This window comes from Priapulus caudatus, unplaced genomic scaffold (genome assembly GCF_000485595.1).
Source record: "Priapulus caudatus unplaced genomic scaffold, Priapulus_caudatus-5.0.1 Scaffold55, whole genome shotgun sequence".
In the NCBI taxonomy this organism is placed as follows: Eukaryota; Metazoa; Priapulida; class Priapulimorpha; order Priapulimorphida; family Priapulidae; genus Priapulus; species Priapulus caudatus.
This window is the reverse complement of record NW_014577116.1, coordinates 393,770-408,379: the sequence shown is the minus strand read 5'-3', so window position 1 is coordinate 408,379 and position 14,610 is coordinate 393,770. Positions and strand designations below refer to the sequence as shown.

General features: G+C 40.9%; 2 protein-coding genes across 4 annotated transcripts; one reads left to right on the top strand and one right to left on the bottom strand.

The window, feature by feature from the left end:
• Positions 1–4,663: 4,663 nt before the first annotated feature.
• Positions 4,664–9,509, top strand: LOC106821016. Its single transcript, XM_014825649.1, has 3 exons — positions 4,664–4,838; positions 7,712–7,855; positions 8,321–9,509. The coding sequence occupies exons 1-3, from the start codon at positions 4,790–4,792 to the stop codon at positions 8,566–8,568; spliced, it is 441 nt and encodes a 146-aa protein (XP_014681135.1). The 5' UTR covers positions 4,664–4,789; the 3' UTR covers positions 8,569–9,509.
• A 4-nt stretch (positions 9,510–9,513) lies between these two features.
• LOC106821015 (PAXIP1-associated glutamate-rich protein 1-like) lies at positions 9,514–13,713 on the bottom strand. 3 transcript variants are annotated; one of them, XM_014825646.1, is made up of 5 exons: positions 13,585–13,713; positions 12,633–12,907; positions 11,817–11,885; positions 11,316–11,398; positions 9,514–10,864 (listed from the first exon to the last, which is right to left on the bottom strand). In XM_014825646.1, the coding sequence occupies exons 2-5, from the start codon at positions 12,800–12,802 to the stop codon at positions 10,398–10,400; spliced, it is 789 nt and encodes a 262-aa protein (XP_014681132.1). In that variant the 5' UTR covers positions 12,803–12,907; positions 13,585–13,713; the 3' UTR covers positions 9,514–10,397. The 3 variants fall into 3 exon arrangements, with proteins under 3 accessions (XP_014681132.1, XP_014681133.1, XP_014681134.1); XM_014825647.1 differs by having other exon boundaries at positions 12,633–12,840; XM_014825648.1 differs by having other exon boundaries at positions 12,633–12,808.
• Between the last annotated feature and the right edge of the window lie 897 nt (positions 13,714–14,610).

The window sequence follows — 14,610 nt, the reverse complement described above, 5'->3', positions numbered from 1 at the left end:
ACACTCCTATATATATTATCTTACTCCTGATATTATCAAGAGTGCATAATAGAGATCTCTATTATGCACTCTTGATATTATGTATATATGTATATATGTATATTTCGTTCTCACAGGGTACGTACTGACAACGTGCTAGCATATACTCTAGCTCCTCTCTAGCAAATATTCCAACTGTCAAACTGGAAACCTCGTAAACACGCACGGATGGATTGATACCGTGGATTGATACAGATGGATTGATCTTCAAAGTCAAATAGAGCAGCTAGGGCCGTAGCCTCTGGGTTCAATGGGGCAGCTGCTCCACCCCCGATTTTGAGGCAAATTTAACAAATAAGCTTGTAAGTAATAATCGTAAATAACCCCAACGGGATTATTTTGGTCACTTATCTGTGAAAGCCTTGTCTCAGACCCACCCCTACCACACTATGGACGTCGATCAAGAGCTGCGCCCGTCACTCATCATGCATTACACAGTTGAGTCATGAAATTTTGCCCCCTCGGAATTTGCTCAGACTATACGGCTCCGGAGAGTATATATTGAAGACTGAGAGAATCAAGGTTGATCAAATCGACAGACCAAAACTGCGCAACGCAGCTTCAATTTTACAATAAAAATCAATGACGAAGAACATTCAAATATGAAATGACAGAAACGAAACATGTTTCCCTAGCTAATAGGTTCATTTATTCTGCGTAATCTTGGTTTAGGTGTTAATAAGATGTATATAATATTGTTGTGGCATATAATATAATATGTGTTTTGTGTCTCTAGCCTGACCAGGCATTTCCTCTACGACCACGTGCAGGCTTCGTGCCTGACATCAAAAGAAGGTTGCACCAATCTAAATTCTGTCTGTCCACTTTTTCTCAGCTATTTCACGCTCAACTGAGGTGAGCAGACATATGAAATTTTATCTACTTCGTCACTTGGAGTATTCCATGAATCTGTGCTATCAACTCTAGCTAGGTCCTCTCATTCCATAGACATACGCTGCCATCAATCTCATATGAGAATCAGATAGACATGGACAGGGGCAGACACAGACAGACAGATAGACAGACACACACGCGCGCGCATGCACGCTCATCCCTCCCCCCCCCACACACGCGCGCGCGCACGCACATACATACACACACACACACACACACACACACACACACACACACACACACACACACACACACACACACACACACACACACGACAACGACGACGAGACGAGAGAGAGAGAGAGAGAGAGAGAGAGAGAGAGAGAGAGAGAGAGAAGGAGAGAGAGAGAGAGACAGACAGACATGCAGACAGCGAGAGACAGACAGACAGAAAGAGAGAGAGAGAGAGAGAGAGAGACAGACAGACAGACAAACAGACAGACAGAAGGAGACAGACAGGCAGACAAACAGACACATAGAGAGACGGACAGATAGATAGACACATAAAGAGACAGACAGACAGATAGACAGATAGAGAGACATACAGACACATAGAAAGACATACAAACACATAGAGAGACAGACAGACAGACAGACAGACAGACAGTCAGACACACAGAGAGACAGACAGACAGAGACACACATAGAGAGACAGACAGGCAGAAACACACATAGAGAGAGAGAGACAGACAGAGACACACATAGAGAGACAGACAGACAGAGTTACACATAGAGAGACAGACAGACAGAGATACACATAGAGAGACAGACAGACAGAGACACACATAGAGAGACAGACAGACAGAAATACACATAGAGAGACAGACAGACAGAGACACACATAGAGAGACAGACCGACAAAGACACACATAGATAGACAGACAGACAAAGACACTCATAGAGAGACAGACAGACAAAGACACACATAGATAGACAGACAGACAAAGACACTCATAGAGAGACAGACAGACAAAGACACTCATAGAGAGACAGACAGACAGACAGACAGACACATAGAGAGACAGACAGACAGACAGACAGACACATAAAGAGACAGACAGACACGTAGAGAGAGGCAGACACACAGACATATATAGACAGACAGACAGACAGACACATAGAGAGACAGACAGACAGACAGACACATAAAGAGACAGACAGACACACAGACATATATAGACAGACAGACAGACAGACACATAGAGAGACAGACAGACAGACAGACACATAAAGAGACAGACAGACACGTAGAAAGAGGCAGACACACAGACATATAGACAGACAGACAGACAGACAGACAGACACATAGAGAGACAGACAGCTAAAAGGAAGAGGGGCAGATACAGACAGGCACACAGAGAGAGAGGGAAACTAATAGAGAGGAAAGCACATGGAGAGACAGACACAGAGGGACAGAAACACACAGAGACAGACATGCAGACATAGAGAGAGAAAGAGAGAGAGGGAGAGAAGGTAACGAGATAGAAAAACAATATTGCTTGAATAATTTTAATTTATCAATTTAATTTAAATTTAAATATTTTCTTCTTTAAAGAGAGAGAGGTAGGGAACGGGTACAGACCGGCGCACACACTCATGTACGCACGCACGCACGCACGCACACAGACGCACTAATTCTTATTCCCCATCTTCACTTCGTTTTCTTCCTCCAAAAGTTTACCTGCCCCTTCCATTCACCCCTGTCCCTTCTGCATTATCCACCTTCTCCATCTTCCCCATTTTCTCTCTTCCATTTACCTTATAACCGTTATCTTTATCGAAGTCTATATATTATATTACGGCGCTCCTGCTCGCCTGGTGTGGTTAGCACTAATATATTTTACGTACGAGTCTTCCGCTCTGTAATTGCGCTCCCCTGGATCCAGTATGCTCCAAAGAATGCGTACATTTCCCCAGTTAACGATTTAACCGAACAGAGGGCGCTTGAGGTGCATTAGACGGTAACCGTGCTGTCGGCTAGAAAAATATAATTGTTGGCCGATAGAATATTCAACGTGTATAATATCCCTGTGATTTTTTTCCTACAAAAATGGCGAATGTTCTTGCCGTATTCTCTGGAGATGTGTTTGTGAGATTATACATCCATGCCTGTGTGCAAGCAAAATTAAATTTTCCCTTTTGTGTGAAAGCGAGGGCATGATATATGCTGATGTCATTGTACCGTTGATCACAGTACCGTACGTCATTGATGTCATCCAACCGAACAAAGGGCGCTAGAGGTGCATTAGACGGTAACCGTGCTGTCGGCTAGAAAAATATAATTGTTGGCCGATAGAATATTCAACGTGTATAATATCCCTGTGATTTTTTTCCTACAAAAATGGCGAATGTTCTTGCCGTATTCTCTGGAGATGTGTTTGTGAGATTATACATCCATGCCTGTGTGCAAGCAAAATTAAATTTTCCCTTTTGTGTGAAAGCGAGGGCATGATATATGCTGATGTCATTGTACCGATTAAACTGCCATTATACAATAAACGTATGGTCCTTTACTGCCGAACGGAAACTAGTCTACAACTGAACAGGCGCAAACAAGATTTCATGAAAATATTTCTCGTGAACTCGAGTTAATTATCTTATTATTACAAGAAAAGATATCTTAATTACGAGGAAAACGAGAAAATATCGCGTTATCACGAGATCCTTTCAATTTTGAGATCTTTCGGTTTTGTCGTTATTACGATATCTTTTCTCGTTAGAACGGGGTAATTATTTTGTTATAACAAGAAAAGATATCCCAATAACGAGTTAATTTATTTTTCAGATATTCCAAACGAGCCACCTTAGATATAATTATGTAGGTATAGCGTCCCAACTATTTTGACACCGTGTCGGTATATCTACATTTAAATACAACTGGAGGATTGTACATAGAATTTTGCCGATGCTTCTTAGAATTTTGCCGAATTTAACTGTGGGATTATAGATATTAGCAATTCCGGACGAATGCCCTCTACTTCTTCTTCAGGCCCAGATCTGGAATTTATCAAATCAAGCGGTGCCAATGTTCCGCACAGTCGATTGCCGACTGGCCCCTTCGCGGAAATCGGTTGGTGTACACTTAATAATTGATGTCGAGTGGTCAATCCATTACATGTGCCATTGTTTGTGGAGCGCTGCATTCGTATGTGTTAGATTCCGTATATCACCTTCAGGGCAAGTGTTTCGGAATCGCCCAGCCTGGCACCGTAATCGATTGTACGTATGCCAAGGTATTCAAGGTAGGTTTGACAAAGTCACCAGCAGGCACCTGCAGGGTTGATGTTAGACGCTTTTGTCATAATTACCACTCTGCCACTCGATATTCCACAGAGATTCGCGTAGTCGCGATGGCTCCTCGTTGCAAAGTGCATGATATGGTGTTGATGAAACCTTTCCTTGACTTGAGTCTAGAAGCAGTGGACTAATGATTATTCAGCGGGTGCCGGCTGTTTGTTAGTTGGCGCGTTCGTTCTACCCGGCTAGCAACATCGCGGCTTATATACGTGGAGGTGGGCAATATAACAGCAGCGTTGTAAAGCACGAATGCCAACGGACAGGGCGCTGCCTACTTTGGTTCGGATGGGCAGACAGGGACAGGGAGTCTTGTTATCTTTAATGTCTATGTTGACTACAAGGAACTGCGTGGCGCGCTCGAGCTGTTCCACGCTACTGGGCACGTTCTGCTTCACAGGTTACTACTCCACAGACACGCACGCAACGACGCGGGATATACGCCCAAATCCCTCACACGAGTGAAAACATCATTCGGCGACGCACCTACTTACTAAAACTCGTTATCGGTTTATAGACGACAGTAGTATTCTCTCGGCCGTGTTTCACAGTCATCATCAACATGAAATCTACTTTGTTTGTTTTAGGAATATTTGTCTTCGTTAGTTTTGGTAAGTATATTTAGCCTGTTTATATGACGCTTTGGTTGATATATAGCACCGATTAACATAACAAATATTTATGCTTTTACATATTAATACGCGCATCCCTAGTGCAACAAGGTATCATCTTAGAAGAAGAGTTTCTTTAGGTTAAAGTTTGTAAACACGCCTCCAACGAATGTTGCTAGATTTAATGTTACAACGCTTCAAACATAGGAAGGTAATGGTGAACTAGTTTGTATCGTTCTAAGTACCAGAGAATTTACGATTCACGAGTATTAGTCAGCAACTAATTTTGCACGATATTCATAGTTTATACAATAGAATTGGTGTTCAATATTTCTGTTACGGCCACAAGTAGACCAGACCGACATAAACGAAATGCGTATAGTAAACACGTTAATAATTAAGGTAGCTAATTTTACCTGAGTATATACGTCGCACCAAAAATGTTTAACTTTAGTCAGCAATATATCAATTATAAGCATAGACACAGTTTTCTGCATTTCTGGTAATGTATCCTAACTTGTTTATATATGTAATCTAAATGTAATATCGATCATTGGGTTGAAATTCATCGTAATAATCCAAGTATAATCTGCTACAAGCTGTCTTGTTTGATACGCGCCATAGTTTCAAGGAGACCTGGCAAATGTAATAATTTCAGTTTCATCAAATCTGCTGGGCTTCTAATATAATCATTGTATACGTTTTCTTGGGAGCATAGCTCTATGCGGCAATCCATATTGAATTTCGTCTAGAAGGCTTTCACTGACATCTTCTTATCGAAGCAATGTTTCATATCGTAATATGTAATTATTATGCAAAGAGGGAGATACTACTTAGAGTGAGCTACGTGGAGGGAGATCATATAAAGGTATATTGGACAGCAAAATGAAGCGACAAATATTAATCCAGAATATAAATATCACGTGCCCCTTTTCGCTATGCTGTTAAATAACGCACAGCACGGACATACCAACATACGCGCATACACACGCGCACGTACCTACACAAGAATATACGCACGCACGCACACTCGTGCATGCACACACATGTATATTTACTGCATACACGCATACATACACCAACATATAAGCCATGTGCTATTGTAATTGCTAGTTTTCACTCATATACAGCCAAAGCCGACGCCCATAGATTAACGTGGATATCGGGCATTTCTACACTATTTAGGTCAAGGGGACATGTATGCGTTTACTATTCTAGCAAACGTATCTGCCAGTTGTGTCGTAGAAAAATGCAGTTTGTCCAGCTTGCTGCCGTGTAGTAGCTAGTAGTCGGACAGGTTTAGGTCCGTATATATCGAAGGCACTGTGAACGACGACGATATATACTTGGTTTTATCCTCCCGTCACTGAACCAAGCTAGAAGTCCTGAATCCTGTTCCTAACGCTGAAGTTGCCGTGTCCGACAAAATGACATTGACATTCTTTTCGATTCCAATTTTGCACGCATGAAAAAATACGCGCAGTGCAAATTACCTTAACGATGTAACGATAGTGATTCCCAGCGTCGAGACTATCTAACGCCTCTAACGCCTAAAACGCTTACCGCACTCAATAATTAACACGCTACTGCTAGTGTTGTTTATATGAGCAAGCATGTATGCAAGTTATAATATATATATATATATTTTATATATATATATATATATATATATATATATATATATATATATATATATAGGTAGAGCTAATTGAAAAGTAAATTATTATCACAGGAAACCTAATAATAAAATCAAATTCGCAATTTTTATTAATGTAAAAATTATATTTATGGTGTCAATCCCTACTTCAACCATTGCCTTGAACCGCGTATAGATAGATATTATTGTTTATTCGATTGCTTGTGATGTTTCGAGCGAGCAGTATTCTCGAGATCAATGCTATGCAAGACTGCAGGGCTAATTGCGCGTACGCTAGTACCAAATAATAGCTTTTAACTCCGAAGGCACCGATAACAACAAGTCACCGATGAGCGAAGGAATGCTGCTGGTAGAACACGGACCTTGAGTAACGACTATGTAGACCATCAAAGGCAATACCACAGAGACTCTTATACTATGTGGCCATACCATTTGGTGTGCACCTACTTGTTTACACCAGCTTGACTAGGAGGATCGTCCTTGCTAGAGTATGTCCGAATGGTGCCACAGCCTTGTATTGCTTTTACGAGTAGATCGGAAATTCAGAAAGACGAATGGGTGACAGTGTTTAAACGATATGTTAATTATAACGATAATAGACAGTTAATGGATACATATTATACTGCCAATCGTAAGGTATACCAAACGAAATCCATTCCACTTCATCTGGTAACACGTAGGCCTACATAGAAATTTCTTTCGAGCCGACGACCTTCGGCATTTGTCCGTGAACCCGAAATGATTGCCATATATAAATAATATGACGCAGCATAATCCACACTATCGCCAAAATTATTCATTTCCTACGACGCAGAAGGGGTTATCACGTTGCTTCAAACTCGCGTGTTACGTAGTAATGACGTACATTTGGAACCCTGCTATGACACGTTAACTGGAGTCCAAGAATCTCAATCGCATTGAATTCGTGCACGCGTTATGGCGCGAGTTTTTATTATGTCAGATTTCCTGTTAGTCAAGAATACTTGTATAAAACAGCGATTTTTATGCTGTTATCGCCCTGTTACGACCAATGTACACGTAAAAATACAAAATACGCGCAAAATAACGTAAAAGAAGCAGAGAAAAGAAGAGAAAGGGGAGCCTATAATAACGACCATGATGGCGTTGAATCCTAGTTCGTATTATTCAGTACGGGCCTGTTATAGCAGAGATCTACTGTATTGTATTTAATGCGTATCTCTATGTGAATTTGCAGCTGCAGCGGATGACGACGATCCACCTCAATATGCGTCGAATTACTGTGCTACTAGCCTGGGTGGATTTATGGGCCACCAGTGGAACTGTAACGTATTCTACCAGTGCGAACACAAGAAGGCGACCCGGCTGTTGTGCTCAAAAGGTGTGTTCAAACATTTTCTGCATTTATTTCTGTCAAATTCTTTTGTATTTTTTTCTTTCCGAGTTTTATGTGTTTGAGTACTGCACGTGCATAGAAAACAAAATACACGTGTATAAACTTCACGAATACATTTAAATTGATTACGCTACACTTCGCACGCACACACACGTACCAACCAACTAAACCGGATTCAAAATCAGGTTAAATAAAATGAAGCTAATAAAATGGAAATGGGCGTTCTCTCTAACGCTAAGATTTATCTACGACGTGCCGTTAAATATTTCGCCGCATATCGAATCGATGTACGTTAAAATAACTAAACGTCTAAACGTCTAAATAACTATAATGTAATTTAAAATATAATAGAAAACATACATCATCATAAAGTAACATCGACTACCATAGAATATAGTAGTAATAGTTTGCTAATAGCAAATAAGACGTGATTTGCTCCCGTTTTTACAGATACGTTTTTCGACACGACGCTGAACCGATGCAGAATTGCGGCCGACGTTAAGAGCAACGACTGCGACATCGACGCGTATCTCGCGCGCATGGAAGCGGCGGACAGCGAACCGGAACCGGAACCGGAACAGACGCCCAACGAGGTCGCGCCAAAGAAACAGCTGAAGTCTAAGGATGGGAAGAACGCTGCATCTGCCATCAGCTCAATGGCTGTCGTCTGCTTGTTCTGCGTTATTCTGAGTCTCTAGATGAGAAGGAAAGCACCCACTACCAGGCTTGCACGCTAGCGTGTTGATGAGCACCAGACAAGTTCTAGCACCTTCAATGTAAATGGCCACTAAATGGTTGTTTAGACACAACGTGTAACGCTGCAGGGCAGCTTAACTTAACGAACGAAATCTGAATTCGCTGGAACAGCGCTTTAATAACAATATGTTATGCACATCTACTCAATGATTGTTTCTGTAGTAGCGGACCCCCTGTTTGAGCCTGCACAAGCCACACATCGGTCTTTTGCAGGTGCCGAGGTCTGCTACGCAGGTTATCACAGTGACTATAACTATGCTATGTTTCGTCCCATTCTAGAGGTTTTGCGTTCTGATCCTATGAGGCAGTTTCAGGGTTGTGCGTTTTCGGTGATATCAACAGTAAATTCTACACAATATCAGACTTCCGACAATTGCTGCAATTATACGAATAATACCGGATGTATAAAATACCGTTAAAAATAGAAAAAAAGTCCGAGTTTATCGCACCATGTGTCTTTATATATTCGGACACGGTATTAGTCTGCAAGAAAGTCTGCAAGTGAGAATTTACACGTTTCTGCAATGCACATGCAGTCTTGAATATGATTAATTGCTACTGAGTCTAGCAAAACGTAAATAACGAACCTATGACGGAATGACCCGCTCGTTGATAGGATTAGGCCTACTAGATAGAGCCCACCGAATTTCATTAGTGATCTATAGCGAATAATATGGCCATCACTCTTCATAGATAATTTATCTAGAAAAATTCTTCCAAGTATTAAGATTTAATAAAAATCACTGATGAGTTATATATTTATTATGCAAAGTTGTAATGAAGTTAGGGACAAAATTTTCCTGAATACCTACCAACAATATGTTGTATAATTGCATTTTTACATGGTTTTCCAACTCGAACTTACAATAAACAGTTTACACTATAGGTTTGTTTGTTTTTAACTTTTAATCACTCATTTTTCACACCCATACAAATTATGGACAAACTATTCATATTTATGACATGAAACAAATAGCACAATCGGAATCCATTACAACAGTTATGTGCTCTTGATGATATTCAGCTAAGAGGAATTTAATCAGCAATGTAAAAAAAAGCTACTGTTCTTTCAGCAGTTAGATAATAAAACGAGCCAAACTTACACACTCCCCGAGTCTATTGACGGTTTATACCGCTATTATTTTCTTACCTCTATAGTGATAAAATGCATTGATGGTGGTGGTTGGATACTGTACCTCAAAACAGGTGTCTACACAAATACCCGAAACATGTCAGTCAATTAATATCACTTCTTACAAAACAGGACGAACCTGCCACTCACTGCACTTGAACAGGAGCAAATAATATCAAACCAATGGTTGTGTGAATTGAGATATCTGAATGCCAAAAATAATAATCTATCCACTTTTAAGTAAGAAAGTAAATTAAATAAAAAAAAGTAAATTTTGGAATAACATAATCAGACTTCATAGTTCAACGTGGTAAATTTAATACTGTGATAAATCATTAGGTGCAACAGTTTTCACCAACTGATTTGTTGTCTTTTTCAAGTGGCCCTTACAGTTAGCTAACCAATAGAACCTGCCTCACATTGTCACATCACCTACTGACACCTAGTGGTGGTCTCGAGAAACTGTCAAAACAGCTCGAAACAAACAACCGACCATTTGTCGAAAAACTGTCGTATTAGGAAGACTCATCACAGAATTGAACGAACTATTAATAATTAAAAAAAGAGCACAATTTGTTAGGTTTCTGTGCGGGTGCGTGGGACTACGGTAAAGTTATGTACAAGTTAGTGGCGTGCTACTCAGCTGGACACCTGACGTGGGCTGTGTGCTGGGTACTGCCGGGGCGTCAGTGCCCCGCCTGCCTGTCGTGGACTCCCGGAGCCGGGACTGTGGCTGCCGGCAGCCTGCCTCGGGCTGCTCGACGCACTTCCCATAAACGACTGAGCGGCTGTCCCTCGGGGATTCAGCGACAGCTGCCTGGGGCTGTGCGCACCGCTGCCCCGAGGACTTAGGCTCGGCCTCTCCGCACCGCCAGCACCTTTCGGACTCGACCGCTCCGCCTGACGGTGACTCGACGCGTCTCCGTCAGTGCCACCTGCTAGCGAGTGCAGTCCTGCGCGGTGCGCGGCAAGTTCCGCGGTCGTCTTCGCCGTCTGCTCCGCGTGAAGCAGCTCCTGCTCCAGGCGCTTGTGGCGTGCCATGTCCTTCATCACCTGGTTGAGACTGGCGACCCTCTTCGGCGCACCGTGCGACAGCCTCGCGCTTCCTGCAAGCGTGCACAGCGGTGTCAGACTACGTTGCCACGATGGGAGCGAAATCATCGCCAAAGGCGAGTGCTACACTTTTAATCACTCATTTTTCACACGCATACAAATTATGGACAACTATTAATATTTATGACATGATACAAATAGCACAATCCATTACAACAGTTATATACCCTTGATGATATTCAGCTAAGAGGAATTTAACTCAGACTACGTTGCCACGATGGGAACGAAATCGTCGCCAAAGGCGAGTGGTACATGAATGAATATGAGTTGCGTCATGACGGAACGCGTCCCACTTTATGATTTTACGAATGTCTCCGTTACAGTTAACAATTCATTTCAGATTATCTTCTTCAGCAGACTTCAGTCAGGATCATAACTGATAATGCGGTGATTGGCTGTGACGAAACAGTTACAAATAGCTATTCAAGAAGTTTTGTGACATACTCGGAGTCCGTCTAGGTGTAATTGACACCGAAGTCTCAAAGCCAAAATCTTCATCAAAGTCAAACTCAGTCGATTCTTCAATTCTGTGGATAGCAATAAAAAACATGATGACTGAATATAACATGATATAAACTGATGATTATAACATGATATAAACTGATGATTATAACATGATATAAACTGATGATTATAACATGATATAAACTGATGATTATAACATGATATAAACTGATGATTATAACATGATATAAACTGATGATTATAACATGATATAAACTGATGATTATAACATGATATAAACTGATGATTATAACATGATAATAATAATAATCAGAAGAAGAAGAATAGCAATGACTGAAATTAGGACAAAGTGCATAACAACACTGCTATTATTAAATATTTATGCCAATTAAGAACAAACTTATTTTCAATTAATTTTGCTAAATCCCATTAAGACATTATACATGTTAAATTAGAGATGCAAGTACGGTGATTACTTACTTTTCCTCTGAGTCATCAGTACCTATAGGGAGATGGTCATCAGTGCCAGTGTCAGGCGTTGGTGGCCTCCTACACACATACAAGACAATTCATTGCTTCTTCATGTACTAGTAAAAACAGCTCCAGCCAGATCAGTATTAACCAATAGGTGAGGTGATACCAGCAGGAACAGTGTTACCAACAAGTAAGGTAACTACAGCATGATAAGTATTTAACAATCTGTAAGGAGAATATTTATCTGCAGGATCATAAACAGTAAAAGAAAACTGAATTTAGATAAGTTTTCACCAATAAATATATATAGAACTGCAGCGGAATTAATTGTCATCAACAGGTATGGACATTTCACAGTTCCAGCAGGATCAGTCTACAACAGGTAATATCTACTTCAGGCTATACACTGTCATTTTTCATTGCCAGGGAAACACAGCACCAGAGCACCTTAGCACCTTAGTCTAACACTGACAAGATTGCTGCAATCTGCTAGACAATCAAACTGAGGTAATCAGTATTCAGTATTTTTGCATGGCAATGGAATGCATTGTTTCAGGAGTCTATATGGTTCGGTCTTTACCAACGGGTGTGCAGAGGGAAATATTTAGAAGGATGAGTCCTCATCAGTGGTTATAGGCATCAAGTCTCCAGCAGGATCAGCAGGCAAGGATTAGTTCAGGCTCCAGCAAGACAATTTTTCACTGACAGGTAAAACAGACACACATCTGGATAAATTTCGATTTGTATATTGCATGGTGATGAAATGGACAGTTTCCAGGAATCTAGGAATCACTCAGAATGTCAAATTTCAGCTTTAGTCACCTTCCCGGGTTTTTCCACTGCAGTTGTAATACGGGATTCGACTCGATTCTTTTATACAGTTGATAAATTTCTTTGGGGTCAGGGTGCCAGTCATCACCAAGAGATCCATCTGGTTTATAGATCTCATCATCACTGCAGGCAGCAAACCAGTCGTCATCTTGCCCCTGCATGAGGAACTGTGGCCGTGATGCCTCCTATACTTTCTTGTCTGTCAATAATGGTGCTTTCTTGCTGTTGTGTGTATTTGTTAACCTCTTCCCAATCCTGCTTTCTTACTGTTGTGATGATAGCACAGAAAACTAATTGTCTTTGCATATATATATATATACTTTCAGGGGTAGAAATTAACTTTTGAACACGGGAGTCCAACAGACTACGACTCAAAAAGAGGGAGTCCGCAGCAAAATGAGGGAGTCCCCAGTCTGGGTTTCAAAATTAAAGATATTAACAATAGCGCATGTGGTTATTTTTAAGATTCATGAGGTTGCACGTCTGCCAAATTTTCTTTAGACATTAGCTGAAAAAATACGGTAATTCCACGAGGCTAGTTAGTATGGCAGAATTTTCAGGGAGTCACACGGACTCCTGCATATGTCAAATAAGGGAGTCCGACAATAAATCGGGGAGTATTTGTCTCCGGACCCCCGTTAATTTCGCACCATGTATATACTTTCATTTTGCTGTTATCAATGCAAATATGGCGGTGAAACGGAGATACTATGACAACTACTGTAAATCTTGCTTTCCAATATTAAGCTGAGTGACATAGCTTATATACGTCTGCTTACACAAACTCCTATCATTTAAAAGAATATTTACATGTTAGGGAATTCAAATTTAAACAGAATTCCATTCCAGACAATTCCAATGAAACCCTCTGAAACGACTTAACATAGTGTTTCTGTATCATACTCAATGACGAAGTTAGCTATTATTACTTCAACATACGTACAATAACTGTGTACAGGCGTCTATTTCTCGAGTGGTGCGTAGTTGAGCAGCTTCTCTATAAGGTCAACGTGAGAGAGGAGCATGCGGCGGCAGCAGTACCGCCTCAATCCTAGAGCATCCAGAGCATCACCTGTAAAAATGACACGCACAAGAATTTCATTAGCAGCCAGCGCACGGCGAATCCAGCCGCATACTTTGGCTTGTATGCCGTCTGTTTTATGTATTTTATAACGCACTGTCCTCCAGTCAGGGCTGCTTAACACGATTGACGAGGTCCTTTGGGAATAATCTTGTCTCGCCTGATACTTTTCAGAGGTAGAAATAAGGAGAAAAAAGAGATGGTCCACAGGACCATCTAGTTTGAAATTTAGATGGTCCTCCTAAATTTTAAATTGTTCTCTAATAGTAATGTGGCGTGCAAGCGTAAGAAATAGATTTTACATAGTGATAAAATGGTTTAATTATCCACCTACAATGAATGTATTAAACAATACAGTAATTGTTTAATCACTTTAATAGTATATTGGTTAATAAAGTTGTTTCAGTAGAATTTAGTTAAACCCATAACACCGGAATTATGTACTCCGTGTTCTTTACATTTCACAAGAAGTTCTCCTGTTTCTGTTTGTTGCCCCACGTCACCTCCATGGCATCACGCTTGCACTGCAGTTTTACTCCTCTCGTGGCCTGGAGACACATCTCTCCCAGAAGAAGGTGATCGAGATCGCTTCGTGGATTTAATAAAGGTGTCTGTCTTTTTATCAGCAAGGGTACTGCAGAGCTTGGGAAGAATGTTAACCAGCAAATCCTGGCTTGCTCTCTCGACGCAGTTGAGGAAGGGCATTGTGACCATGTACGAAAAATTAGCAAGTGCTTTGAATCCTGCTATTATGAAATCGTTCTCAAGGTAAATCTTACATGCTCGAACAAGAAGATTATTTAGCGGTGTCTGCAAAAGTAGTTGTTTGAGGTTAGGAATGCAATCATAGACCGCACCTGCCTGGTATCCGAGTCTATTAAAACGTTT

What these genes read in the sequence shown, in the direction of transcription:
- LOC106821016 (XM_014825649.1), top strand. Translation starts at nt 4,790, where the DNA reads ATGAAATCTACTTTGTTTGTTTTAGGAATATTTGTCTTCGTTAGTTTT. An exon ending in ATTTGTCTTCGTTAGTTTTG is followed by an intron (nt 4,839 to 7,711) that starts GTAAGTATATTT and finishes GTGAATTTGCAG; the next exon opens with CTGCAGCGGATGACGACGAT. An exon ending in CCGGCTGTTGTGCTCAAAAG is followed by an intron (nt 7,856 to 8,320) that starts GTGTGTTCAAAC and finishes CCGTTTTTACAG; the next exon opens with ATACGTTTTTCGACACGACG.
- LOC106821015 (XM_014825646.1), bottom strand. Translation starts at nt 12,802, where the DNA reads ATGCAGGGGCAAGATGACGACTGGTTTGCTGCCTGCAGTGATGATGAG. An exon ending in CAGTGGAAAAACCCGGGAAG is followed by an intron (nt 11,886 to 12,632) that starts GTGACTAAAGCT and finishes GTATGTGTGTAG; the next exon opens with GAGGCCACCAACGCCTGACA. An exon ending in ACTGATGACTCAGAGGAAAA is followed by an intron (nt 11,399 to 11,816) that starts GTAAGTAATCAC and finishes TGCTATCCACAG; the next exon opens with AATTGAAGAATCGACTGAGT.